This window comes from Natrix helvetica, assembly GCF_964273705.1.
Source record: "Natrix helvetica genome assembly, chromosome: 3".
Taxonomy (NCBI): Eukaryota; Metazoa; Chordata; class Lepidosauria; order Squamata; family Natricidae; genus Natrix; species Natrix helvetica.
In genome coordinates this window covers 763,262-789,580 of record NC_138549.1, presented here as the reverse complement: position 1 = coordinate 789,580, position 26,319 = coordinate 763,262, and the positions used below count along the sequence as shown (strand labels likewise).

General features: G+C 46.9%; 1 protein-coding gene across 1 annotated transcript in view; it reads left to right on the top strand.

Annotated features, from left to right (window-relative positions):
• NSD2 (nuclear receptor binding SET domain protein 2) overlaps nucleotides 1–25,618 on the top strand; it is a 43,426-nt gene extending 17,808 nt beyond the window's left edge. The window contains 21 exon segments of the mRNA XM_081946000.1: nucleotides 1,118–1,225; nucleotides 1,229–1,420; nucleotides 2,002–2,478; nucleotides 3,077–3,221; nucleotides 4,164–4,241; nucleotides 5,507–5,625; nucleotides 7,630–7,705; nucleotides 8,861–8,979; nucleotides 12,666–12,797; nucleotides 13,692–13,815; nucleotides 14,671–14,871; nucleotides 15,599–15,778; nucleotides 16,350–16,506; nucleotides 16,708–16,913; nucleotides 17,589–17,692; nucleotides 18,821–19,090; nucleotides 19,794–19,910; nucleotides 20,622–20,763; nucleotides 22,085–22,191; nucleotides 23,651–23,855; nucleotides 24,615–25,618. Of these exon segments, the coding sequence (XP_081802126.1) occupies nucleotides 1,118–1,225; nucleotides 1,229–1,420; nucleotides 2,002–2,478; nucleotides 3,077–3,221; nucleotides 4,164–4,241; nucleotides 5,507–5,625; nucleotides 7,630–7,705; nucleotides 8,861–8,979; nucleotides 12,666–12,797; nucleotides 13,692–13,815; nucleotides 14,671–14,871; nucleotides 15,599–15,778; nucleotides 16,350–16,506; nucleotides 16,708–16,913; nucleotides 17,589–17,692; nucleotides 18,821–19,090; nucleotides 19,794–19,910; nucleotides 20,622–20,763; nucleotides 22,085–22,191; nucleotides 23,651–23,855; nucleotides 24,615–24,868 (3,513 nt within the window). The 3' untranslated portion in view covers nucleotides 24,869–25,618.
• Nucleotides 25,619–26,319: the final 701 nt, after the last annotated feature.

Sequence of the window (26,319 nt, the reverse complement as noted above, 5' to 3'; positions counted from 1 at the left end):
AATACAAAATACATATATATTGAGAGAATATATATAAGTGAATCACTCCATTTTTCAGCAAATCCATTCTCTCAAATGGACGTATTTTGGCTGGAAACTGGTGAAAAACTCCCAGAAACTAACAAACTCACTCACTCACTCACTCTCTCCCTCCCTCTCTCTCTCCCTCCCTCCCTCCCTTTCTCCCCCCTCCCCCCTATCTATCTATCTATCTCCCCCCCCTATCTATCTATCTATCTAGGAAATTGCAGTCATGCAACTCTGGGACATCCAGTCCTAAATGCGAGCTGGTTGCCAACTCTCCCAAATGGAGTCACACCTTTGTAGGGTGTTTCTGTGTGTAGCATTTTGCAATGACCGGAAGTGCTATTCAGGCTGTAAAGCACCCTTTCAGTGACCGTCATAACTTTGAATGCTGGTCTTAAGTTGAGGATTACCTGTAAAGAGTTTCAAAATAAGCTGAAGCTTCTTCCACCAGCCGTGTGGTGTCTTTATGGCCTCTCCCCGTGGTTTTGTCTTGGGGTGTTAACGGTAGCCCACCACCATTTCACCCTGCAGCACCGGGCAGCATTTTAAAGAGAGGCTGACCCTCGCAAGGCCATTGGCGAAGGCCTAAATGGGGTGTGGCTTTTGGGGGATGATGCCAGAGGTGGGAGAAGTCATGGCTTTGCTCCACTGTCTTGAAAGATGCAGGCTTGGACCTGGGCCAATTCACGTGCTCGTTAATTAAGTAGCCTCTTTCAGAAATGGTTTGGTTTGGCTTTGCCGTTAAGAATCCAACACAATCGAGAGGGATGAGACAGGGTGGATTCACGCCTCATGCTAAATTTTATTTCACTTTATCAGCTTGTTGAACAAGCTGCGGTTTTGCTGAATCCGTACACAGTGCTTAGCCAAGAGATCATTCATCAGCAGAACGGCTGACCTCATGCAGCTCAATAAGCCAAACCTTGGCCAAGGGTCTTTTATGCTAGGCCACGATAGCTGGAGCTGTTCCCTGCCTTCCTCCACCTGGTTAGTCTTCCAGTGGTTGGATTTCAGCTCTCCAAATACCGCCCCCATCCTGGCCGTAGCCAAGAAAGAGACGACCCCCCCCCCAAGCCCCCTCCACATCTAGGATGCCAAGCTGGTATTGAACAACCGAACTCAGCAAAAATATTGGGGAGATTTTAACTTCATACAGTCAAATGTTGTTACTCCATCTTTGCATATGACTCTGTTAAGCTAAGATTACAAATTGTTTATATTTTTAGGACAGAAAAAGAGTTTCCGCCAGTATCACGTACAGTTTTTTGGGGATGCACCAGAACGAGCCTGGGTGTTTGAAAAAAGCCTGGTCGCCTTCAAAGGAGAGGAGCAGTTTGAGCAACTGTGCCAGGAAAGTGCAAAGCAGTCCACTAGCAAAGCAGAGAAAATAAAGGTAACCTTGTTTTGTGCTTCCTAATCATTGGGCTGTTTTATCTGCCTGCTAATAGCCTTTTGTTTCATCTTGATACGACGGGAGAAAATGGTTGGCTTTTTTCCAAGGTTCATCAGGTGTCAGGGTTCCAAATAGCATCCAAAAGTAAATCGAGAGTCCAAGGCTCAAAGTTCCAATTTATTAAGAGAGCCACATTGGCACATCTGGGAAAACCTGAATCTGAAAGCTTCCCGGTCCCCGTCCCCCCCACCCCTTGAAAGTTCAAGATCTTGCCCCCACACCCACCAGTCCATCCCGTGGTCCAATCTTCCACTGCCACGAAGACAGATTCCTCCTATCCTGTCCTGGTCAGTGCAGAGGCAAAGGATGACCTTGGCTTTCTAGAAAGGAATGTTGTTATAGCTACATATCATCTAACTCCATACAAAATCCCCCCTCCCATTTTCCCACAATAGAAAATGCATAGCAGAATAATAGGAAGTGTGGCAGGCCAGAGATCCAAAGGAAAAGATGTCTGCAGGCCTGACACCAGACCATGTTCTTGGTCTCCATGGCCTCTTTTTCTCGCCTTTCTCCTGCAGATGCTCAAGCCGGTTTCGGGGAAGCTGCGTCCTCAGTGGGAGATGGGGCTCAAGCAGTCCAAAGACGCCCTCTCCATGGACATGGAGGAAAGGAAAGCGAAGTACACTTTCATTTACATCAGGGGCAGGCCGGTCCTCAACCCCCAGGTGGCGAAGGAAGCCGGACTGGCGGTGAAGTCGTTGGAAGAGATGGATAAGATTTATTCGGACGAAGACCTTTCTCAGAGTCTGAAGTCCAGCAAAGAATACGACATCCCGGCCAAAAGGGGGAGAAGGACCAAGGCGCTTTGCACGAGGGAATCAGACGACTTCGCCCCCAAGGCCGTTCATGGCACCCCTCCCGAAAGAAACCTGGAGGAGAGAGGCGCGGGGGGATCCCCTTTCGGGAGGAAGAAAGCCATTCCCTACGCTCCCCGGAATCGGAAAAGCGACGGAGTCCCTCAGTTCCTGGTCTTTTGCCAGAAGCACCGAGATGAGGTTTGTGTCGCCAGAGTCTGTATCGTGAGGCTTCGCTCATTTTCTTTTTCAGGTCCCTTAAGGGCCACGGAGCCCCCGTGTCTCCTCCTCAGGCCCTTTGCTCCCACCTGGGGTGGATCTCAGAAGCCTTGCAATAATACGGTGACAAGAAAGGTCATAAAATGGGGCAAAACTCACGTAACAAATATTTCTCTTGCCTTGACATAACCTTTGGACTCAATTGTGGTGGTAACGGGAGGATTAATACCTTGGCAAGTTGAGTTTATACCTCCTCGGGACAAATGCTCCTCCTTTGTGTCTGTGGAGATTATTCTCCATCAGGGTCGTCCCAAGGGGGCTTTTTTGAAAAGGCAGCTGGATTTCCTTGGGGTCTTTTTTCCCTTGACACTTTGCTTCCTTGCAGCCACAAAGGAAAAAAAAACAGAAGAAAACCCTGCTGCCTTTTGGCGGGAAAAAAACCCCCACTTTTGCGACACGTCCGTCGCCTGACAAAGTTAAAATAACCAATAAGTGAAAAGGAGGAAAAACTCAAAAGCTGTGGGGGGGGGGGTGTCCCGGGCTCTTTGCTCTCTGTCTCACTCCCGTCTGTTCCGCCCAGGTGGTGGCTGAGCATCCCGATGCCTCCTGCGACGAAATCGAGGAGCTGCTGGAGTCCCAGTGGAACATGCTTAGTGAAAAACAGAAAACACGCTATAACACAAAATTTGCCCTAGTGACCTCTCCCAAATGTGAAGAAGACACTGGTAAACGTAAAACTGTGCTAGTATACTCTAACTAAAAGTTTTAATATGTGTAGTCGTGTCTAATTAAGCACATGGTTCTTAACCTGTAGGGACGATCAGCTTTCACTGTTTCCGTTTCTATTTTTTTTGGATGTTGTGCTGATAAAGCAGCGGTCCTTTTTTCCTTTCTTTTTTTTTTCTTTTTAAATTTAAACCAGAAGAGTCAATCATGTCTACATTTCTTGGTCATTGTTCTGCGAAGTTGCTCTGTGTAAATCTATTGTAGATATGCTGGGGTTCTCATTCTCTTCCTGTCTCTAAGCAGCCGCCACTTGTATCGCTGTCGACGAAATGAGAATTATGGAGATTAGAAAGAAATTAAGCTGAAATTTTTAAATGCAATACGTTCGCTCTGAGCGTAACTCTTGTTCTTAAAGTTGAAGTGGGGGGGGGGGGGGTTGCATCTGTGTCCCTGGGTTTGCAATAATTAAGATCTGTGGATGTGCAGAAACGCCCAATGCTTAAACCTTTCCAGGACTGACACGGGTGGAGAGCATTGCTAGAATCCGCAGGAATCGGGCCAGATGTCCATTTCCATCAAGCATTTAGCTTAATATCCCGAGGAGCTAAAGGTTTGGAAGGGTGGATATGCCTAAAGGCAGAAGAAAAAGCCATATTTTTCTTTCTCAGTATTAATATTATAGCCTGTATAACGTTGTTGGACTATGACAGAAATTTTAAGATATCAGGTTGCTGCTTTGGACAATGAGAAGAATGAGACTGTGTTGGAAAGGTTTCTCAATTTTGGACAATATGTATTAAAATTATAGTCAGTTTTGTTATTTGTGTGTGAAATGACAACTTGTGGGGAAAGTTGAATGCTTTGTCTCAATGTATAAAATATGTGGGTGTCGGTTTTAAAAACAAACAAACAAGACTACACAACATTCTGTATCTCTCAAGGTTCAGCCGAGAGGAGTTTGAGCAAGGCCAAACGTAAAGTCTTTCAAGGATCACGTAAAAGAAGATCAAGATCCAGAAGTAATTTAAATTTGTGCTGTGTAATATTGATTTTAAACTAAGTAACCCTTACTTAAGTGTGCCTTTCATGTAACTGCTCAATAATATCTTTTTCTCAAATGTTGTGCTCCTTCAGTTTTAGCGTTTTTATGGATCTTGAATTAAATATTTGAGTGCTGTAGTACAAAATCCTGTCCAGCTTTATGGTAGTTTCTTCTTACGATCCAATTAAAATGAATCTTGCTTCCTCAGTTTGGTACACCTATATAAGATGGTTTTCAGACTTGGGCACATTTAGGGACCTGTGAAAGACCGTTTTTGCATGCCGGTATAGTTTATGTGAAAACCTTGGCCTACGTCATAGCTTCTCCCGATAAATTTAAACTTCCCCATTGATTGGCATGTGGAAACGAACAGTTGTCCGCACATTTTTTTAAAAAGAAACGTGTTATAGGAGAGCAAGATCTGTTTTGAGGCTTGAAATTTTAATTACCAGCAGAAGAATCTTGATTTTTTTTTTCAAAGCATTTGAATGAAGTTACGTGGCTCCAAATTAAGTAATAGAAATTTGGCCCTAGGCTGAAAAATATAATTGGGGAACAATAAGCGGCAATTAGAAAGTTTTGGTACACTTGAATAGGGGATTTGGGGGATAGAGAATAGAATCTTTACATATAAAGGAGAATTAGTGAAATAGGTTGTATAAACTAGTTGTGATCCTCTTAAAGTTTGTAACATGGAACTTTATTATTTCAAATGGGTTTTACTCAGACCCGCTGGCTTCGGGTATAAATATGCAAGGAGGTACTTAAAAGTCTCTTTTTCTCAGTCTTTGTCTAAAACGTTCCTCTTCCCTTGGTCTTTATATAAAACAAATTCACTTAACACGTGTATTTATGCCTTATGTTTTCCCAGCCTTAGGGTGATGTTCTATCACGTAATAATCTCAGAAAATGGGATAATTGCTTTATACAGCATGAATGTGCTTCTTAAAAGAAGTTACTTCAAAGCAAAACCTCTGGTTGTAGATCCATTATAAATTAAAATGAGAAATTAATATTAGAGGTATGGAGAGGTGTAGGGTGTTTTTTTTATATAAGATCAGCTGTGGTAGGTGTGCACTGCAAAGCTAGTTTTAATAAGAGAAGTGGGGAGTCACAAGATATTTAGGGTTAATAAGCATTATCCGGCTGTATTAGAACAGTAACGTAACTGCTTTGGTTGGAGATAAATTCTAAATGAGCTTCAGACTTTTTTCATATAAGTCTCCCCATCCCTACTCCAAGGTAACTTATATGGAAATAAAAGGAAACCTGTAAAGAGGACAAGGAAACCCACGGAAGATTTTGAAGTTCAAGAAGCACCTAGAAAAAGGCTGAGGATGGATAAGAAGAATGATCAGAAGGTAATTATGTTGTTGGCTTATTCGGATGTGCCACGGGGGCGACCGGAGTGATGATTGTCAAGATAGCCTTCTGCCTCATTAGAGCGAGTGATTTAATTGGATGGAGTGATCGATCGATGGATTGACCCATTGAATGAATGGTTAACTGGAGAGCTCTTTCTAAAACATCGAACTATTTACAGTGCATGTAAAAGCAGCTTTGATTTCATACCTTGCGTTTGTGGGTCCATTTTCTGAATCTTCCTTCCACAATGGTAGCAGGGCTGCAAGTGAGCAGCAGCTGCCCCTCGGAATCTGTGGGGGTTTTCATCTGGAAAAGGGGGTAAAATGCTCTTCCAGCTGCACTTTTCGCATGGCCAGTCATGCTTCCACTCCCCCCCTCCCCCCAATCTTGAACTAGTTGTATATTTGCATCCAACACTTCGCATATTTGGGTTCAAATGAATTGATGAAGAGTTGTCGAAGCAACAATTCGTGCATCCAGAAATGTTAACGATCCAGCAGAATTGTGTCGTGTAGGTATTCTCATTTGAATGCCTATTTGTCAACTCACGTGCAACATTCTTAGCACTTTAAAATGTTGTGTTTTTCTTTTTCTTATACCTTTGCCATGTGATAGACAGGTAAGGGGTGCCAACTGTTGTTAAAAGAAACTTAAAACTTAGGTCTTAAAGATGATGATGATAAAATAGTGGTGGTTAGCATCTTCTGTCAACCTCACCAAAATTTGGTTCTCAATTTTAATGAATTCCTGAGTGGAGGATAGCTTCTATCCGTGCTCTCAATCTGTGGGAAGAAAACTCAAAAGCCCACCTGTCCGTCCCTTGCATCCCTCATTTCTTACCACCTGGAGACCTTGCCTTATATCCTTTAGCAAAGCCAGAGAAATGAGATCATTGGTCAGGGACTCTGGGGTTAGCTCCTTCCTCTTAAAACTCACAGATTTAGTCACCAAAGGCAACTGGATTTTCTGGGTTTTTCTTTGAAGACGTTTCGCTTCTCGTCCAAGGAGCTTCTTCAGCTCTGACCGAATGCTGGGGGATGAAACCATCCAGTCAGAACGGAAGAATCTTCTGGGATGAGAACCGAAACGCCTTCAAAGGAAAAGCAGAAAGTCCAGTTGCCTCTTGAAAAAGCACCTTTGGGACAACCGTGGCCTGGGGGACTTGAGAAACTCCATAGGCGCCACAGATTTAGGCTCTTCTGTAGAGTAGGGGACGATGCTTTTACAGGTAAGATACCTGTACATACCTATCTATGAATTGATTGGGTTTAAAAAAAAACACCCTTTGTGCATAACATCCCAGCCATCCTCACAGGGAACTTTGATGGCAACACTACCCTTGTGACAGGCAGTCCTCAACCTCCGACTGCTCTTGGGAACAGAAATCCAGTTGTAAGTTGAAGCACCCATGAAGTGACCAGGCCCAATTTTAACACTGACAAACCGCAGCCTCGTGGCCGCAGGATGCTGCCACTGGTCGTAAGCGTGAGCTGGTTGCCAAGCGGCCCGAAGGGAGCCCTGGGCCGGGTAGGGCGGGGCCTGGCACTTGGACAGCCGGAAATGCGATATAAAGAGTGTCATAATAACTCTGAATGGCCAACCAGTTGTAAGTCAGAGGCGTCCTTTTCAGCTGGAGATGCTGCTATTTTAACCTTCAAGTAAAACCAATGCTGGCTTAAAATAGCCTCTTTTCCAAACCTTCACCCAATTAACTAACTAAACATTCGGTTCAGAAAAAAAACATGGTCCCCCTGCGGGAACTTTAAATGAAAGTTCTAATTAGTCCTAACACGGAAGTCTGAAAAGTCCTTGCTTAGAATCATTGTTTTAAAATTAAATGACTGTTTTAAAGATAGTATTTTTACTTAGAGTCTGTTTCAATGGGGTGATTATCTTCTTCCGTTGTTTTCTTTCTATATCTAAATTAGGAAAGGCTCTTATCTTTTTTTTATATTTCATTTTCTCTTTTCCTCCCCCCCCCCCCCCATTTTTTATAACAGAGGGAGAGGAGCAATGACAAAACAGCGAAAACAAACTCTGCTAAAGTCACAGAAACCTCACAAAAGAAGCAGTCAGGTAATGTGCTCAGAAGAAGCGTGATGCGTCTTCTAGCGTTAAAAGGATTCTACGCTCCGTTGTTTAAAGCGGCTGCTGAAATTTGGGGCCCTGGGCCGTGGCACCAGTCAAATGCCTCTGTAAGCTTGAGAAGCAAGACACCCCTTTTATTTGTTGAAGGTGGGGGTCCTCAATTGTTACCCCCTTTCCCCCCTCACTTTAGCCTCCCACCCCAACTGAAACGTCTGCGCCACTGGTTCCCAGCGTGGGGGGAATACATCCCACAGGGGAGCAATTTGATTTTTAATGGGGGCAATTTGAACCTTGTTTAAGCCAAGTTAATGGCCTTTTAGGCTTACTCCGCACGAGTAGAGTTCCCTTTTTGAGTAAAGTAAGAATTATATGTCACAAGGGGGGAGGGGGGGAGCATCAGGATTTTAGAGATGCTTAGGTGGGGCATAGCCAAAAAACGGTTGGGAAACCCTGGCTTACGCGGAGGGAGCCTCCAGCTCTCACAAACCACATTTAGAGAACCAATCAGGAACGGATGGGAAACCCTGCGATATTCTTAGAATTGGTGAATGGAATTCTCTTCTGTAATTAGATGAACAGACGCAGACACAGATTGAGACACAGATGAGAGGGAGAGGGAGAGAGATTTTATTGATAGAGAGATGAAGGTAGATGGTAGACAGACATATAGACAGAGATGGATGGGTGGATGGATGGATAGAGAGACAGACATAAGCAGAGACAGATGGATAGAGGTAAAGAGGCAGATACCGTAGATAGATAGGCAGAGACAGATGGATAGATAGTAGTATTAGTCCCTGTGAGTATTCAAAGAGTTCTGACCTTGTAAAAATTATTTGCAAATCTACTACAGAAAACACCAGTAACAAAATTATTGAGCCAATCCATCCATGCCACATTTTAAGGAAAAGGTGGGGAAACCCATGGAATGCTAGATTGCACATATGCTACATGCATTATTTCTTAACTATTCTTAATTGTGTCTACATTCTCTACACTTCTCTAATACTACACCGTGGGGATCTCAAAAGAATATTGTAAATTCTCCATGCATCAGTCAGGCGGTGTTGGCTTCTGCCTTCAAGGAAAGACCCTGGGACGCTTAATCTCTCTTTGTAAACCTTAATTATTTTACCACAACAGGAAGTCTGTCCGATGCCTGCAAGCCACTGAAGAAGCGGAATCGGGCCTCGGGACCAGAATCTTCGCATCTCCCTTATAGCAAAAGTTCGTCTCCTTCCGTGTCCCTAACTGAGAATGAGGTAAACTGCAAATGAACAATGGAAGACAGATTTTAAAAGATGCAAGCGACTTACATTTGCTTTCTTTAAACAATGGAAAGAAATAACGGTTGAAACAAGATGAGTGTGGTTTATAAAGACCTTTTCCCTCCGTTCACCTTTCTCTCTAAATACAGCCTGGTAGGTTTACCTCTGGCGGGGAAGAGAGGAGGAGAAGTTGGTGGAAACTCCGCTGAGGTCAGATGAGCTCATTCCAGCTTTCCTGAATTGGGTTCCCCAGGTCATTGTGAGGCATTGGGGGCTCCAGCAGAAGCCGTTGGCTGCAAGCATTTCACAGATACGGGATAGATCCAACTATCTCGGATGCCAACTCTAAATGTGTGGTGCTGACTGGGACTACTTCAGGCTCTCCAAAAGCGGCTTAATCCCAAATATTTCAACTTAGGAAGAAGAAGCGCTTCTAGGAGAACATGATAGAACAGAGAGAAGTGGGCTCTGTTGGCAGAGTTAAAGCAAAATCAGAACACGTTCAGCTCAGGTCACAAGCAAGATAAGCGAGGGGAAAAGTGCACTTTCCTGGTTATTGAGGTTGCTTTCTCTCCTACAAGTGCAATTAAGCCTGTGCAGGAATTGAGACCGGGGGTGGGGGGGGAGGAAAAAGGCTTCTGGGCCTTCAGCCACTTGTTGACCCAACGTCTGTCTCCCTCTGAGGTGAGGGAGCACCTGTTCTTTGGAGCCTCACACAGTCCTCCTGTGCTTTGCTCACGTGGGGCGTATTTTTTGTATTCAGCAACCTCAAAACTCGGAGCAATACGACTGCAACACACCCTGCAGGCATTTCTATAGGGAGTCCTTAACGGTTGCTTAGCAACCATTCAAAGTTACAACAAACCCCGAAAAAGGTGTTTAGGGCCTGGATTTGACAGTCTGATGGCCGCCCACCTCCGCCCTAAGTCAGGTGAGGACGTTTTAGGAGCTTTGCACCTGTCCCCCATTTACGGCCGTTTGCAGTATCCTTCAGTTACGTGACCATCGTTTACTACGTTTTTGCTGAAAACTGAGTTATTTCAAATTTCCAGCAAAAAAAAAACCTCCCCATAATAAATAATGGGCTCACTTAACTGTGGCGCTCATTTAATGACCGCCATAAAACAAATCATAAAGTCTGGTTAGCATGAATCAACTCTCCCCTTGGTGATCATTGCTAATGAACATGGATGAGGGCGACGGGACCATTTATCAAACAGCATAAAGAGGTTTCTTCTATCATCCGTTTCCATCACATCGTCCAAGAGAACGCAGCGATCAATAAAAAACTGATGGAGAGAGAAGGGTGCAGGCAGCCCTCAACGTGCTTAGGGACTGCTTGAAATTACAATGGAAACCAAAAAAGTTACCGATGACCCAGAGTCGAAATGGCTCCGTCACATGATTGCAAAAACTGCCCCGTAGCAAACCATGGATCCGTTCAACCACTGCTGTCTTCTCTTAGTACAACCTGTAGTAGATTAGAATCCAGGCCAGCCGATGTACATGTCCTTCTTGTAGACCTGCAAGAGGGGTGTCCTTCTCCACCAGCCACTCGTTCTCCCAACCTCTTGGTGCTCTTGATGAGAACCTCAGTTGCCCTCCTTTCATTTGAACCCTAGACAGCAGAATAATTGCCCCCCCCCCCTGTAAGAGTAAGAGTGCAACGGTCCACGTTCAAAGGAGAAGAGAGAAGCGGTTGACCCTGAGCAGCCCTTGACCCTAGGGCACCCAAAGTTCATCCACAGGGAACTAAGCTCATCGACCGAGAAGAGCCGTTCTCTCGGCTGTGTGCCTTCCCTCCGTGTGTTATCCATGAACCCAGGCGGCTGTACTGATGGTCCCACCAGGGCTGCCCCCTCCTCTTCCTGTCCGGGGGCATTTGCCTGGGTCCTTCACAAGGGAAAGTGTCACAGGCCCTCCAGGCAGACCTCCGCTCCCTTCACCCCTCAGTAGGTGGCCTCGTCCTAAGAGCTTCTCAGCCTCTGGGGGACGCAGACCCCTGGGGGGCCCTGATAGCCCCACAGAGGGTCCGTGGAGGCTTGAAGAAATGTTGGGATTTAAACCTTGAGTTTAGTCCTGGGGTCGGTGGCCACAGAAGGCACTTAAAGGGGGGGGGGTTTCCATGGTGAAGAAAAGGTGGAGAGCCACTGGCTTCGTCCGTCAGACCAGCTCTACTAAGCACACTGGACGGGTCTAGGTATTTTTCCAGAAGGATCTCATGGACGGGACGGTGGCCCTGCTTTCCCTGCGTAAAATGATAAGCGTATTTCGGTTTCTCCTCTGAGTGAAAGGCCTGCGCTGTTGCTCAGTGACGATCACTGCGCAGTATGTACTGACGGAAGCCTGCTTAGTTTTCTGTCCTTAAGTGAAGCACTCTTTTCATCCAAGGAGGATGTGCAAATTTAGTGCGCGGGAACTCTTCACTTTTTCCAGATATCGATAGGATAATCCTCTAACCAGGTCCCAAAGTTAGTTCCCCCCCCCCCCCCAAAATGGCAAATGGCTTTTCTTTGTTTTTCCTTGAAGACGTTTTGCTTCTCACTGAAGAAGCTTTTTCAGTTCTGTCTTCTGTCAGAACTGAAGACGCTTCTTGGATGAGAAGCAAAACGTCTTCAAGGAAAAACAAAGAAAAGCCATTTGCCATTTGGGGACAACCACGGCTCTCTCCGACCAGGTGTCTCCCTAACAAAGCCTCCTCAGAACCGCCCACAAACTGGCACCTCTCACGGCTTCCCTGTTGCCATCTACAGGTGGCCCGTGTGTGGGGACTCTGGTGTAGCCAGGGCTCAGAGTCCTGTCCCTGCTAGCGGCATCCTGTCCTTCTCGCAGGTTGGCTATGATGGGTCAGAAGAAAGGGGTTTCCAGGCAGAGATCCCCCCCCCCCCCCAGCTAAGCCCTTCCTTCAGAGTTGGCCAGTGGAGCCTTCCTGTGCCAGAAGCCCCCTCTTATGGCGCCATGTGACCCCAACACACTTGCGCTACCAGCAAACCTTCATGCAACATGGTCATTCACTTATGCACGCCTACACACACACACACACACGTGTCCTTTGGCAGAGCTGTGCTGTCCTCTGCTGAATTAACCGTAGGCTGACCTGCCTCCCGCCTTAATTTGCCAATCTCCCGTAGCAAGCAAGCAGGGACGCGCCCAGATCTCCCACTGAGGACTAGCTTGTTTGCCTGTCATCTTTTCAAATGGTCGTCTCTGCACGCGCACGCCTTGCACACCTTCAGATTCTCCGTTTGTTGAGTGCTCAGCTTCCAGGCCTCCCGTCTGTTGGGGAAATGGAGGGAAAGCTTTGACCAGACAGGCCCCTGCGAGGACTTCCTTCCTTGCAAGGTCTCACCTCTGATAGGCCCCAGGAAGAGCTTCTGTCATAGAAGTCACACGTATGAATTCATAGTTGACACGCAGATCAGCAGCTTGTTCTCTGGAAATTATCCATGTTAGAATTAATTCACCCACTGAATGCGCCCCAGGCACCTCACAAATGAAAGTTGATGGACAACAGTTGGGCATTGCTGAAGAAGAAATCTAAGGGCTCCTTCCTGCGGGACGTGGTTGGGGATGATGAGATCTGTAGTTCAGCAACTCCTGGAGAGCATAAGTTTCTTTTTCAGAGAAGCCATGCTAAATCAGAATGCACAGAGGGTCTTAATTTCTGCTGTGGTATTTAGATTTCAGATGGCCCAGGAGACGAAAGATCGGAGTCTCCGTACGAAAGTGCCGATGAGGGACTTGGCGAGGCCTCCCAGCTGTCCAAGAAGGCTGACCGAGGGGCCACGGCCAGGAAGGAGTTTGTTTGTCAGGTAAGAGAGGAAGATGCTTCTCGAGCAAATTCTTTTTCCAAAAACTATTGCAAAGACCAGGTGAGGGAGAGATTATCGTGGGGGGAAATGCATCTTATGTGGTCCCTAAGAGTCAACCCTTCATGTGATGGTAAGCAATTAATGCTTGTCAAGGCATGTTCTTATTTGTAAATCTGAAAGCGTAACATGAACAAATAGGTTGAAATATCTATTGGACTCCCTATACTAAAAGGATCTGCAAATGTTTCTTGTCTCCACCTCAAGAAGCCACAAATGTCCACCCTGTGTGGAAGCTCCTTCTTAAAGCCAGATCTGTGGCTGTCACGGGTCTCCCTTCGACACGCATTCCAACGAGGTTGAAAGGGGCCTTTGCTCAATTAATCTGAATTTTGTTTTTTTTAAAGGAGCCTCTTGCCCTTAAAAAGATGCCTGTCAGGCCTGCAGCCCTCTTTCCTTTTGGGTCTTTGGCCTGCCACACTTTCTATTATTCTGCTATGCATTTTCTATGGTGGGAAAATGGGAGGGGGGATTGTATGGAGTTAGATGATGTGTAGTCATAACAAAATTCCTTTCTAGAAAGTCAAGGTCATCCTTTGCCTCTGCACCTGACCGGAAGTGGATGGGTGGAACTGCCGGCATGGCAGTGGGAGGTTGGACCATGGGATGGACTTGTGGGTGTGGGGATGGAAGATCTTGACCTTTCAACTGGGGGGATGGGGGAAACCGGGAAGCTTTCAGATTCGGGTTTTCCCAGATGTGCCAACGTGGCTCTCTTCATCAATGGGAACTTTGAGCAATCCTTCGCCTGGGACTCTGGTTTCCTTCTGGATCAAGGGAGAGGACGTGTTGACCCGGGCTCTTCGCCTTGTAAGGTTTCCTTTTTCTCTTCTCAAGGTCTGTGAGAAGCCCGGGGAAGTGATGCTGTGTGAGGGACGCTGTCTTGGGGCCTTCCACGCCAGCTGCAGCGGCCTGTCCGGGAGGCCCAAAGGACACTTTGTGTGCGGCGACTGCACCTCAGGCAAGTCTCCTTCTGTGGGGATTGGCGGCCTTTGCACGCTTCCTGTGCAAAACGGTTTCCCCCCTCGGATCTCACACTCCAGGCGCCTCCTTGCCAAAAAGAAACGATTGGAAGCACAGACCGTTAAAGGTTAACGCTGAGAAAATGACAGCAGGAATGATGCACCTGTGTTTCCCTGCCCACCTTGCTCAGAAGGACAAGATTCCTTATTCCTTTGTTTTGTACAGTGGTCCCCAACTTACGACCAGTTTGATTTTGCAATGAGACACCCTCCCCCCCAAAAAAATTACTTATGCCCTGATTTCAAAGATGGGGCCACTGTAGTGCCCCCCCCCGGTCAAACAAACAAAGTTTGGGTGCTCTGAACAGTCATTAATCAGCCCGTCATAACTCAAGGACTACCTGTAAGGTGAAAGTCTTAAGGATTTCTGCCAGATCCAAGAATGTGATTAATTGTGGGGGCCGAGTGGAGCATTCTTGGTTTATTGATTAAGGGAGCTGGAGACCGACCTCTCCTCCATCCATCCGTCGTTGGGGCTGGAAGCGCCTGGGTGAGGCCTGGCCTCCCAAGAGGGATAAAGGCTGCCCTTCTGCTGCTGACTATGGCGGAATCCACCCCGGTTTTCCCTACGATTCCCTACAAGAGATTTACAAATGTAGACATTTAACGCTGAAAGACAGAGGCTTGTGAAGAAATGCCTGCGGAAAAAAAATGTTTTTTTTGAAATTAAAAAAAAAGCTACTTTAATTCCAGATACTTTAATACCAGCTTTAACTCCAGCCGCAGTTAAAAACGATCCTGGTTCCCTTCTATTCGTGAGAAACACTTGAATGTGGTTTTAAATGTCCATTTAGGGATCCACACATGTTTCGTGTGCAAGGAGAAGCAATTGGAAATTAAGCGCTGCATCGTCTCTCATTGCGGGAAGTTTTACCACGAAGCCTGTGTGAAAAAATTTCCCCTCACCATGGTGGAAAACAGGGGCTTTCGGTGCCCCCTGCACAGCTGCGAGAGTTGCCACGTGGCTAATCCCTCCAGCCCCAAAGTTTCCAAAGGTATTTTCCTTTCTCCCCCCACCCCCCCACCCTCCTCCTTTCCTCCGAATCTCTTCTTGGGGTCCCGGGGTCCCCTTCGGAGGCTGCCGATGGTCCCACCAGGGCTCCCGGGAGCACGGAGAGATGCTGCGACACCTGCCATGGATACAGGTAGACCTTCATCTTACGACCTCAATGGAGCACACGGCATTTTTATGGCTAAGTGAGGCAGCTGTTAAGTGAATTCACATTTAAGTTAAGCTTAACTGTTAAGATGTTAAGTAAATTAAGGCCCATTTTATCTCCCAGTCCAATTAGGAGATTGGGGTTTAGTGCATTTCTCTTTGGAAAGTTTGACTCGCGTCCGAATGTCCATTTTATAAGCCTCATTTTGCATCTGGGGGCCTGCATGTATCTCTCAAGAGGACCCTTGCCTTTATTTCAGAGAGTAGCTCATGAGAGCTCATGCCATAATCTAATGCTTCCCAACCCCTTGAGAACTTTGAGGTGGGAGGACTTCAACTCCCAGAATTCCCCAGCCAGCTGCAGAGTTGAAGTCCGCTGTGCCGGCTGGGGAGTTCTGGGAGTTGAAGTCCGCCGACCTTCTCAGTTCTCGAGTGGTTGGGAAACGCTGCCCTGATCCATTAGCTAGTTAGGGATTTTGTTGCACTCCAATTCTTTTCAAGTTCCTAAGCATTTTTGCCAATATTCTGTGACAGAGACGTTGTGTGCCTTTTCTTTGTACCAGGCAAAATGATACGCTGCGTTCGCTGTCCGGTGGCTTACCACGCGGGTGACAATTGTGTGGCGGCTGGTTGTGCCATGCTTTCCTCCAGCAGCATTGTGTGCACCAACCACTTTACTGCCACCAAAGGGAAAAGCCACCATGCCCACGTGAACGTCAGCTGGTGCTTTGTCTGCTCAAAAGGTAACTTAAGGGACTTGATTTTATTGGAAGGGTCCTTCAGGGCTGTGGAGGGATAAGGGGATTTTGTTGCGGCTGTTCAGGCTTTTTATTAAAGTCTAAAGCCCTTTTATTTATTCTGTGTGTTGCAAAAGCATTTTTTTAAAAAATGGATTTTGGTTCTGAATGGAAGTGAAGAATTTGCATGTCTAAAAGAGACTGGAAAGAATTCTTTTATAAGGACAAAGTGAGCACAAGGGAGAAAACTCTTCCCTGCTGCTCCCCCCACCCCTTTGACCCCTGAAATCTGCTCCCAAAACCTGTCCTCTTGATTGATGCTGTCTAGGAAACACGGTTCAGGCGTTGGGCTTCCAGTTTTTGTTGCTCATAAAGGGAGGTGTTGGTAGAAGGCACATCTGCCAGCCTTCCTCCTGCTTTTGGTTCTCAAAGGAGATCCTGGCAAACACCATAAATTTGTATGATTCCTTCCTGGTTGCATGGATTTGGGCTTTAATCCTTAGAGTGAAAAACCTCTTGGCATCTTTATGCTAACTTTTCCTGTCCTTTTGTTGTTGTTTTGTGCCTTTTGTGACAGGGGGGAGCCTGTTGTGTTGTGAGTCTTGTCCTGCTGCGTTTCATCCCGACTGTTTAAACATTGAAATGCCAGACGGAAGCTGGTTTTGCAATGACTGCAAAGCAGGGAAGAAAATCCATTTTCAAGATATTATTTGGGTCAAACTGGGAAATTACAGGTTTGGATTTATAAATATAATTTCAACATTTGAAAAAAAATCTTTGTCGGTGTATATGATTGTGATGAGCCCAGAAAAGGGGGAGGGGTGTGTGTGAGTGTGCGTAGAAAGATCTCTGATAGAGGTAACCTCTGTGAGGCGGGAGGTAGCCAGGACCACCAGCCTCAATGTCTTCCTCTCGCTGGGCTCTTCCTGTGGCAGGTGGTGGCCGGCCGAAGTCTGCCATCCCAAAAACGTCCCCCCAAACATCCAGAAAATGAAGCACGAGATTGGAGAGTTCCCCGTCTTCTTCTTTGGCTCCAAGGACTACTACTGGACGCATCAGGCTCGCGTCTTCCCCTACATGGAGGGGGACCGGGGAAGCCGATACCAAGCCATTAAAGGGATTGGGAAAGTCTTCAAAAATGGTAAAATGTCTCCCCTTTCAGCTCAAAAGACCATTCCTGCCTTGCGGCCGATTTCTCTCGCATAGAATCAGAATGCCCTGAAGTTCCCCCGTGAGTTGGGACTCCGGTATTTTACTATGCTGCACCCGGTGAGCGCCTAGCTCTGAAAAGCTAAGCAGGGTCAGGGAGGTTGGGAGGCCATATTAGTGTAATCGTCACAGTAGGTGATCCTTGACTTGTGGCCAATCGTTTAGCAAACATTGGAAGTTGCAACAGACTTACTGGAGGGCCGGATTTGAAACTCTAAAAGTCTGTGTGTCCCGTCCCCTTCCCCCCCCCCCGTGTCACATGGCCAAACTTCAGGCGCTTTGTACATTGCTGTAAAACTCTGCCTCCAGCAAACCATTGGCTCATTTAATCGACCGCTGTGGTTGCTTAATGCCTGAGTTGTGAAATCAAGACCACTCTCTCCATTACAGTTGTAAGTCAAGGACTACCTCTACACAGCCGTGTGAAATCACAGCTGCCAGTCCTTTAGCGGGCCTTGGTCTTCAGACGCATCCCATTCTTCCCAAGAACCTACCATCTTGTGGTGAATTGGTACAATGGAGGTGCAGATCCAAGCAGTTAATGAAATAGAGGCCTATTCCTATAGGGAATGTGTGTGGTTGTAATTTTAACAACTTTTTTTTAAAGCTTTGCAAGATGCGGAAACACGCTTCCGAGAGATAAAATTTCAACGGGAAGCCAAAGAAACGCAAGAAAATGAACGCAAACCTCCCCCTTACAAGCATATCAAGGTGAGACGCCTCGAAGGATGGTCCCTCTCTGGCCCCCAAGTTAGCCGGTCCGGTGATGGGCCCAGGAGGTTCTGGGGTGAAGGAGAATAGGGTACTTGGGTCAACTTTAGCCTAACTGTGGAAAGACTCGTATCAACCGTCAGGGCAAAGGGCCATTTTTAAGTACGGGAGTGTATTTCTTAGAAAGTTTTTGTCTTTTCATTCTATTCAATTTGAGTACCTTAATTTATTAAATAAAACGTGCTGGAGAAGGGATACGATATTCCCAAGCTGAATGATAACTAGAGGTATTTGGATTTATAGAGTATTAAAAACATATGGGAAAGAGAACTGAGCAACTATAAGGTTTTTCAAAATAAACCCCTCTTTAGCAATTACTTAAAGGGAAATATTTGTTGGCAGGAGAGGGGTTTCTTCTAATTCAGTAGGAATTAGACATCTTCACATCCAAAAAGCATTCAATAAATCAAATGGCGTGTATGTTTTATTACGTGGAATTAATAATATTTTCATGTATTTCTGTATACGTGAAGTATAAAAAAAAAAACCACTGGGTGAAGAGATTTCTTTCTTTGGCTCTCTGGTCTCAAACGCGCCCTTCCATACAGCAAAGCAGGCTGAAGGCAGGGTCTGGCCGCCCGTCTTTTCTCCTACCGCCACTCCCGAGACTTTTGGGCCTCCCCTGGTTTCTTTTGCCCCTCAGCGTAACCTTTCACAGTTAGTCGTTTTCTTTCCAGTTGGAGGAGGAGGAGGAGGCTGACTGGGTTGGGATTAGCCCGATTCCATCCTCCTGTCGGCTGGAGAGAGGCCTTGGGCCCACGGGGTTGCAGGGGAAATAGAAGCAGGGCAGGGTGGTAGAATCGAAGCTCTGCTGCTCTCCGGCCATCTTGGAGGCCAACGTGGTGGGAGGCCAAAGAAGGCCCGTCAAGCCCTCAGCCACACGAGGAGCCATCAACGCATTTGAGGTCCCATAAGAGCAGAGGAAGTGGTAGAGAGTAAGAGAGGCGCAAAATACACGCCAGTGGGAAGGTCTCGTGGGGGTCAGTGTGGTCGGGGGGGAGGGGGGGCTTTGTGGGCCTTTTTGGGAGGGACATAACCAGCGCCTGTTCCGCCTCTTTGGTGTGCCAGGTCAACAAGCCCTTTGGGAGGGTCCAGATCTACACGGCGGACATTTCGGAGATCCCCAAGTGCAACTGCAAACCCTCCGATGAAAACCCCTGCGGCCTCGACTCCGAGTGCCTCAACCGGATGCTGATGTACGAGTGCCACCCGCAAGTCTGCCCGGCCGGGGAGCGCTGCCAGAACCAGTGCTTCACCAAGCGCCAGTACCCCGAGACCAAGACCATCCGCACAGAGGGCAAAGGCTGGGGCTTGGTCGCCAAGAGGGACATTAAAAAGGTAGGGATTATGGGAGTTGGAGTAGCTCAGCGGGAGGGGCACAGCCGTGGGGGCCCCAGTCTTCTCGGGAGCGAGAATTCCTCAGGGGTCTTTTGAGGCGTTTATTTCTTCCTGTGGTTTACATCCCATCTTTTTTTCCCCTGTGGTTCAAGATGTATACACAGGTAGTCCTCGACTTACAGCAGCTTGTTTAGTGACCCCTCAAAGTTACAACAGGATTGGGGGGGGAAGTGACTTGGCGGTGTTTTTCACACTTACGACCATTGTAGCATTCCTGTGGTTAAAATTCAGACCCTTGGCAACTGACTAATACTTATGACGGTTGCAGCATCCTGAAGAGATGTGATCTTCTTTTGCGACCTTCTGACAAGCAGAGTCAGTGGGGAATCCTGATTCCCTTAACAACTGGGTTACTAATTCAATAACTGCAATGATTCACTTAACAGCCATGGCAAGGAAGGTCGGAAAATGAGAGAAAACTCACTTAAAATGTCTCACTTAGCAACATACATTTTGGGCTCCATTGTGGTCATAGTCTGAGGACTATAGGATACGAAGGCCAGGAAAAAGGAACCCGAAGAGAGCCCAAAATACGCAGATTCCTTTGGGATCTGACTTCATTATTATCGCTTTGGCAGCTGTGCGCAGCCTCCGTCTCTCCCGGTTCCCTTCCGTTGAGCAGCTGGGGTTTTGTCTCCTCCAGGGTGAGTTTGTGAATGAGTACGTTGGGGAGGTGATTGACGAAGGAGAATGCATGGCGAGAATCAAATATGCCCATGAAAACGACATCACGCACTTTTACATGCTCACCATCGATAAGGTACAGTATTCTGACAAGGCTTAGCTCGGCACCCCTCGTTGAGATCTTACATCTTAAATCCTGGCATCCATAAACACCGGAAGTTATAAACTTGCTTTTTATTCAACATTTTCTAGATGTTTCCCAGGTATCTTAATTTAGTTAGGCCTGTTGAACTGGTGCAGCCGTAAATCAGGTTTTTGCTTGAACCCTTTGGGGGTTTTTTGGTTTTTTTTTATAAAAAGTTTTTTTTATTAAACACACATTAGAACATTGGACCCAGTGTAACTGTCGTGTCAATGCCTTTGCCATACATACAAGAATGTAAAGTTAAATATTATAACTACCATGCTTGTTTACAATTGGTCTATTCAGCATTTCCAAATATAAGGATATCGTATTTCCATCCATGTTTTATACATTTTCACTGTGATGATTTCGTACATAAATCTAATCTCCATTCTATCAATCATGGCTTATTTTGTCTCTTTCCTTTTTCCTTCCAACCATCGATAAAATTTATCCCAGATCTTATAATGTTCTGATTCATCTTTGTTCTTCAATTCCCCCATTTATCAATTTCAGCACAAGTCAGAATTTTCCTAATGACTTCCTCTTCTGGTGGAATTTCCCTCTTTTCCCAGTTTTGGGCAAAGACCATTCTTGCTGCCGTAATAATATGTGTTATTAAGTAGATTAGCCCCTTGTTATGTTGAGCCCTTTGATTTCCAGGACCGCATCATCGACGCTGGGCCGAAAGGGAACTATTCTCGCTTTATGAATCACAGCTGCCAGCCCAACTGCGAGACCCTGAAATGGACGGTGCACGGAGACACCCGCGTGGGCTTGTTTGCCGTCTGCGACATTCCTGCAGGTAGCAGCTGCTCTCCTCCCGTCAACGGGTTTTCCCCTTAAAGTTCCTTATGTTGACACCGCTGAAACGTCCTCCCTCCTGCCTGGGCTTCACCCACCCTCTTCACATTGCAGAGCAACCAGAGACAATGTTCTCTTTCCAATCCTTTCGTTTAACAAAAGCTGCAAAGCTGTGGGGCTTTTTCCAAGCTCCTCCTGTCGGTTGGGCAAAAGGCAGCCATTTCCTCCAGGGATGCCTAGAAGTCAGGCCGCCCCCAAATGCCCCCCTTGGCCCGGTTGTTTCTTTCGGTCTGCAACCCCTCTCTGGCCTTTGCTCATTTGCTCTCGGCCCCTTCAGTTGGGAAAAGCAACTTCACCCATGTTAAAAATCCTTACAGGCAGTTCTCAACTTATGACCATCCTTGAGCACCCATCTGTTTATTCATTCGTTAATTTAATTAAAATTAATTAAATGAAGCATCCTCTGTTTGGCGAGGTCTAGTCTCTTGATCTCTTCAGTGTTGATGGCCTTCAGGACACCAGCGGCTCCCAACGAGACACACACACACACACACACACACGGAGAATCTTGTCAGACAATTCTCTGCTTCAAGTCCTTGAAATGAAAGCTCCCAAAGGGAGGCTGTAGAGAAGTTGGAGATGCATCTACCATCTTGAGAGAAGTTGGAGATGCATCTACCATCTTGTTCCATTCTATCAGCTGAAGATCCAACTCTGGTCTATGGAGCTTCTCAGTCATGGTTGTCCCCAAGGGGCTTTTTCAACCCCTTTTTGCCTTTTGAAGAAGCCCCTTTGGGTCCTCCAACTGGGCCTGGATGGTCTTTCTGATAGCTCAGTCAAGGCCAGCCGTGGAAAGCCACCCAAATTCACTGCCGGAACGATGATCAGGAGAATTGAGGGACTCCCTCCTGATTCTGTTTTATCTGTGGGTCAGAGAGATTCATGTCCATCTCAAGAAGATTTCAAGACTGAATTCTGTCTTTTCTTAGCTTTCAAAAGCCAAGCTTTGGGCATTTCCAGCAGAGGGACAAAATTCTGTGCCTTGTTGTTAACACAGCCCATGGGCCATTGGCACAGTTCCAGGTGTCCTATTTTAACTTTGTGTGTGACTGCAGGAAGTATTTCCATGGGTGCACCTGCCCCTCTCTAGATGGAGGGGGGGGTGAGTGTGTGTGTGTGTGTTTTGCTTTCCCACCGTCCTTTCTTTGGATCCTTCCTCCTCCGCCATCCTAGGGCGAAATGGGAGCCTCCTTTGGGAAAGGAGCCAATGTTCCTGTTTCAATCAGGGCTACAATAAACGTTTCCTCTTGTTTCCCCCTCAGGGACAGAACTCACCTTCAACTACAACCTTGACTGCCTCGGCAATGAAAAGACAGCCTGTAAATGTGGGGCTCCGAACTGCAGCGGCTTCCTGGGAGACAGACCAAAGGTATCTCCTCTACGGGCAACGGAGGAGCCCCTCCTGTGGTCAGCCTCCGAGTAGCCCTTTACGGGGCTTCCCAAGGCTCCCCAGTACGAAATAACTTAGGAGAATGTGCCCAAAATCTGGAACCCCTTAGCTGCCAATGAAATTTGGCAAGTTTTTAAAAACATTTTGTGATGTTAAAAAATCCCTACAAAACCACCATAAAGCAATTTATGACGCAATGCAATATGTCATGAAAGATTTCCTGTGGTCAACTCCTGATGTTTGGCACTGCAGTACAGGTGGTCAACAGTCGAGCCCAAAAGTTCTGTTGCTAAGCGAAACAGTCGTTAAGTGAGTTTTTCCCCATTTTACAACTTTTCCTGCCACACTTGTTCAAGGGAATCACTGCGGTTGTTTAGTCACAGGGTCGTTAAGTGAATCTGGCTTCCCTCGTCAGAAGGTTGCAAAAGGGGATCACATAACCCACACAGCGACCGTCATAAATACGAGCCAATTTGCTGCAATAGGTGCAAATGTGAAAAATGGTCGTAAATCACTTTTGCTAGTCCCGTTGTAACCTTGAACAGTCACTAAGCAAAGGATTGTAAATTGAGGACCACTTGACCTGTTCAACATGGGATGATACTGCAGGCAACTCGTCATTTGCATTTTTGGGGAGAGAGGACACAAAGAAGCCTCCAAGTGGCCTCAACGACTCTCTAAAAAGGAACGCAAAGGACCAGCTGCCTGCAAGGAGTATAAATCCTTCCTTTCCCCACCATCCATCCAGTCAGAGCTGAAGAAGCTTCTTGGATGAGAAGTGAAACGTCTCCTTCAAAGAAAAAAACAAGAAAGTCCAGTTGCCTCTTGGAAAAAAAGCACCTTTGGGACTACCAAGAATTGGGCTTAGTGGAGGAGTATTCCGTAAAATTTAAGTAGTCTCTCTCTCTCCCGGGAAGCTGAGTGTGGATGATGGGGCCTTTTGGGTGTCCAGGGTTTGTCTTTGGTTCTGTGGCTCAGTAGCTAAGATGCTGAGCTTGTCAATTAGAAAGGCCAGCAGTTGGGCGGTTCGAAACCCTAGCGCTGCATAACAGAGTGAGCTCCCGTTTCTTGTCCCAGCTTCTGCCAACCTAGCAGTTCAAAAGCACATAAAGAATGCAAGTAGAAAAATAGGGACCACCTTTGGTGGGAAGGGAACAGCGTTCCGTGTGCCTTCTGTGCTGCATCATGCCGGCCACATGACGTCTTTGGACAACGCTGGCTCTTCGACTTTGAAACGGACATGAGCACCGCCCCCTAGGGTCGGGAACAACTAGCACATGTGTCTTGCAGGGCAAGTGTCAGTCACCCCATTAGAAACATTTTCCAAGAGGGTTTTATAATTTGAAATGGCTAAAAACCGGGGTGGGGGTGGGGGGGGGCTTCTTAAAGACTCCATTCATCTTCTAATCTGCAAAAGGGAAACATTGTTTTTATTAAGAATTCATCCTCCAACGCCTCAGAAGAGAAAGGAAAGAAGACCAAAAGAAGAGCAAGAAGGCGTAAAACGAAAAGCGAAGCCAGGAAAAAAACGGAGGATTACTGTTTCCGCTGTGGGGACGGAGGGCAGCTTGTCCTGTGTGACCGCAAGTCTTGCACCAAGGCTTATCACCTCTCCTGCCTTGATTTGGTAAAGCGTCCTTTCGGTGAGTAAGAAGGAAGCATTAAGATAAGCCTCAATTCCGTAACAAGGATTTTGGATCCCCGAGGGTCATAATCCAACAAATTCCAGGTTTAGAGGGAGTTTTCCTAAGGTGAAGTGTTGACACTGGTGCTTAAAATGTGACTAACCATCTCCCGCTGAATTGGTCCAAGGTAGAGCAGTGAAAAGGGAAAGGCTGGTGTGGTTTTGTTGAGTGATTTGGCATTGGAGAACCGTTTCACCTGTTCTGTACCTGCACTCCAGCCACATTGGGGGGGGGGGGGCAGGAGAAGGATGCCAGCGGCCATTCAGCCAGGTCAGAGGTCGAAGCATTAAGCTCCACACAGCCATCTTCACCTGCCTCAGGTCTTCTCTACCAGGGAGAGGCTGTGCTTTTCAGTTGTCGTCGTCGTCCTTGGGAATGATAAGCAGACTCACGGAGAGGAAACCAGGCTCCAAAGCTAAACTGGAGATTGTTAAGCTAATCGTAGTTTATTCAGCGGGAAGGAAGTGTCATTAAAGAGGTTGATCCTCTTCCAATGTGTGTGTATAGCTTTTTAAATAAAGTGGTTAGTTTTCATTTTAAGCTGCCTTTAATTGGTTTTTGTCCACTACTTCGATAACAGTCCTTTAATCAAAGAGCGTGCACCCAGGTCCTTCGGGTTGAAGGGGAGGATTTGAGGGGAGACGGAGCCGAGGGCCTGGCAAATGTTTCCCAGTTGATGTTTTGTTCTGCCTTTTCTTTCCTTCCTTCCCCTGGCAGGCAAATGGGAATGCCCCTGGCATCACTGCGACGTCTGTGGCAAGCCCTCAGTTTCCTTCTGCCACTTCTGCCCCAATTCCTTCTGCAAGGACCACCAGGAGGAGGCTGAACTGGAGTGCAACTGGAGCGGACAGTTGTTTTGCCCCGACCACAACGGGGAGAATTTCGCAGAGAAGAAAGCCAGGCGGCCTCCTAGAAAACTTGCTTCCGGCAAATGCAAACGGCAAAGGAACAAGTGGAAGAAGAGGACATAATATTGAGAGGAACCAACTCTCCCCACCAGTCCCACTTGCCCAAGGTTGTCTTGTAAATAAGTTGTGAATAGGGTCAGGGAAGGACACATTTTCACGCATCTTGCGCAAGAACTGGGGCTGGGCGGGGGAAGTGATTTTTAAACCCACTGAGCCAACCGGCGGGCAGGGCGCCTGCCGCAGCTGCACTGATCATGACCTCTGGCCTGCCAAGTTCAGATGTTTCAGGACAAACCAGGTTTTCTCTCCAGAAATAATGAGAATATTTGAACTGTTAGGAATGAAAACAGTTCTTCCCCGCCTCCTCCTGAACGGAGGCGTGTTGACGGTGTCTGTGGACAGTCTCCTCGTAGCTTTTGGAATAGTAGGTGCCATCCCCGCTCCGAAGCCTTTGGGTAGAGGGCGAGAGACGGACTTTGACTAGCTTTGGAAGCCCAACATGGGGAGGAGATCCGCTTGACGGGATCACATTAAATAAGAAGGGGGGAGGGCGGAGGGAAGTGTCGTACCATGGCTTTTGATTTTGTTGTTTTAATTGTGATAACCTTCTATCAAGACAAGGGAGCAGCAGACCTCTTGAACCCGGGGCAAGCTTCGGAAGGAGACTCCGGCCATCTGTGCCTCAGGTCAACTCTTAGTTCCAAGAAGAAAAAACAAAACTTGGATTACCAGAGTCCTCTTTTAAATGGATATTAAAATCTGTGGCCAATTTTTTAGATTGTATTTGCATAATAAAAGTATTTCCGAATCAAAGCCATTTGAGGTTTCCTTTCAGAAGCAGGTAGGAATCAAGCGATGCTGGAAGCCAAACGAACTCTTTGGGCGGCCTTCCGGAACAGTCTTCCCTTTTTTCCCATCCATCTTCTGGCTAAAAGCGGGATTTGAAACCCGACACAGGCGGGCATTTTGAATGACCAGGAAGGTGGTGAAATAGGGTGACTGTCCCTGGCATCCCAAGCGGCTCCTGGTTGCTTCTCCTTTCGGAAGGCCTTGTGGGGATTCCAGGAACCAGGGCTCCCTTCCACCTGCTCCCCTTCCCCTCACCCCCAGCTGAATCTCCATTGTTGGTGGAGGCAGCAGTCATGAAAGGGTTAACTCCGTTATCATCCAATGGGATTGAGTCTCAAGATTTGCAAATCCCGCCTTCCTCACTGGCCTCACCAGCTTTTTTAGACTCGCTGTTTCAAGGGATAATGTGCTATTCTAGTTCTCTAGCTATAATAAATTACACACACACACACACCCCCCAAAAAAAAGATCCTTTCTTCACTGATTTCTCCCCGGCTTCTTTGAATTTAAAGCAGCAAGGCCAGGGGAGCCACAGGAGCCTTGCAGGCATGAGGGCTTTGTTGTGGGGTGGTTTCTGCTCCCCCTCCTCCATTTCAGACCTTTTGAAGGGGGTGAGCTCTGGAGGGGTCGGGAAGGCCCAGGTGAGGGAGACCGTCGTATGGGGG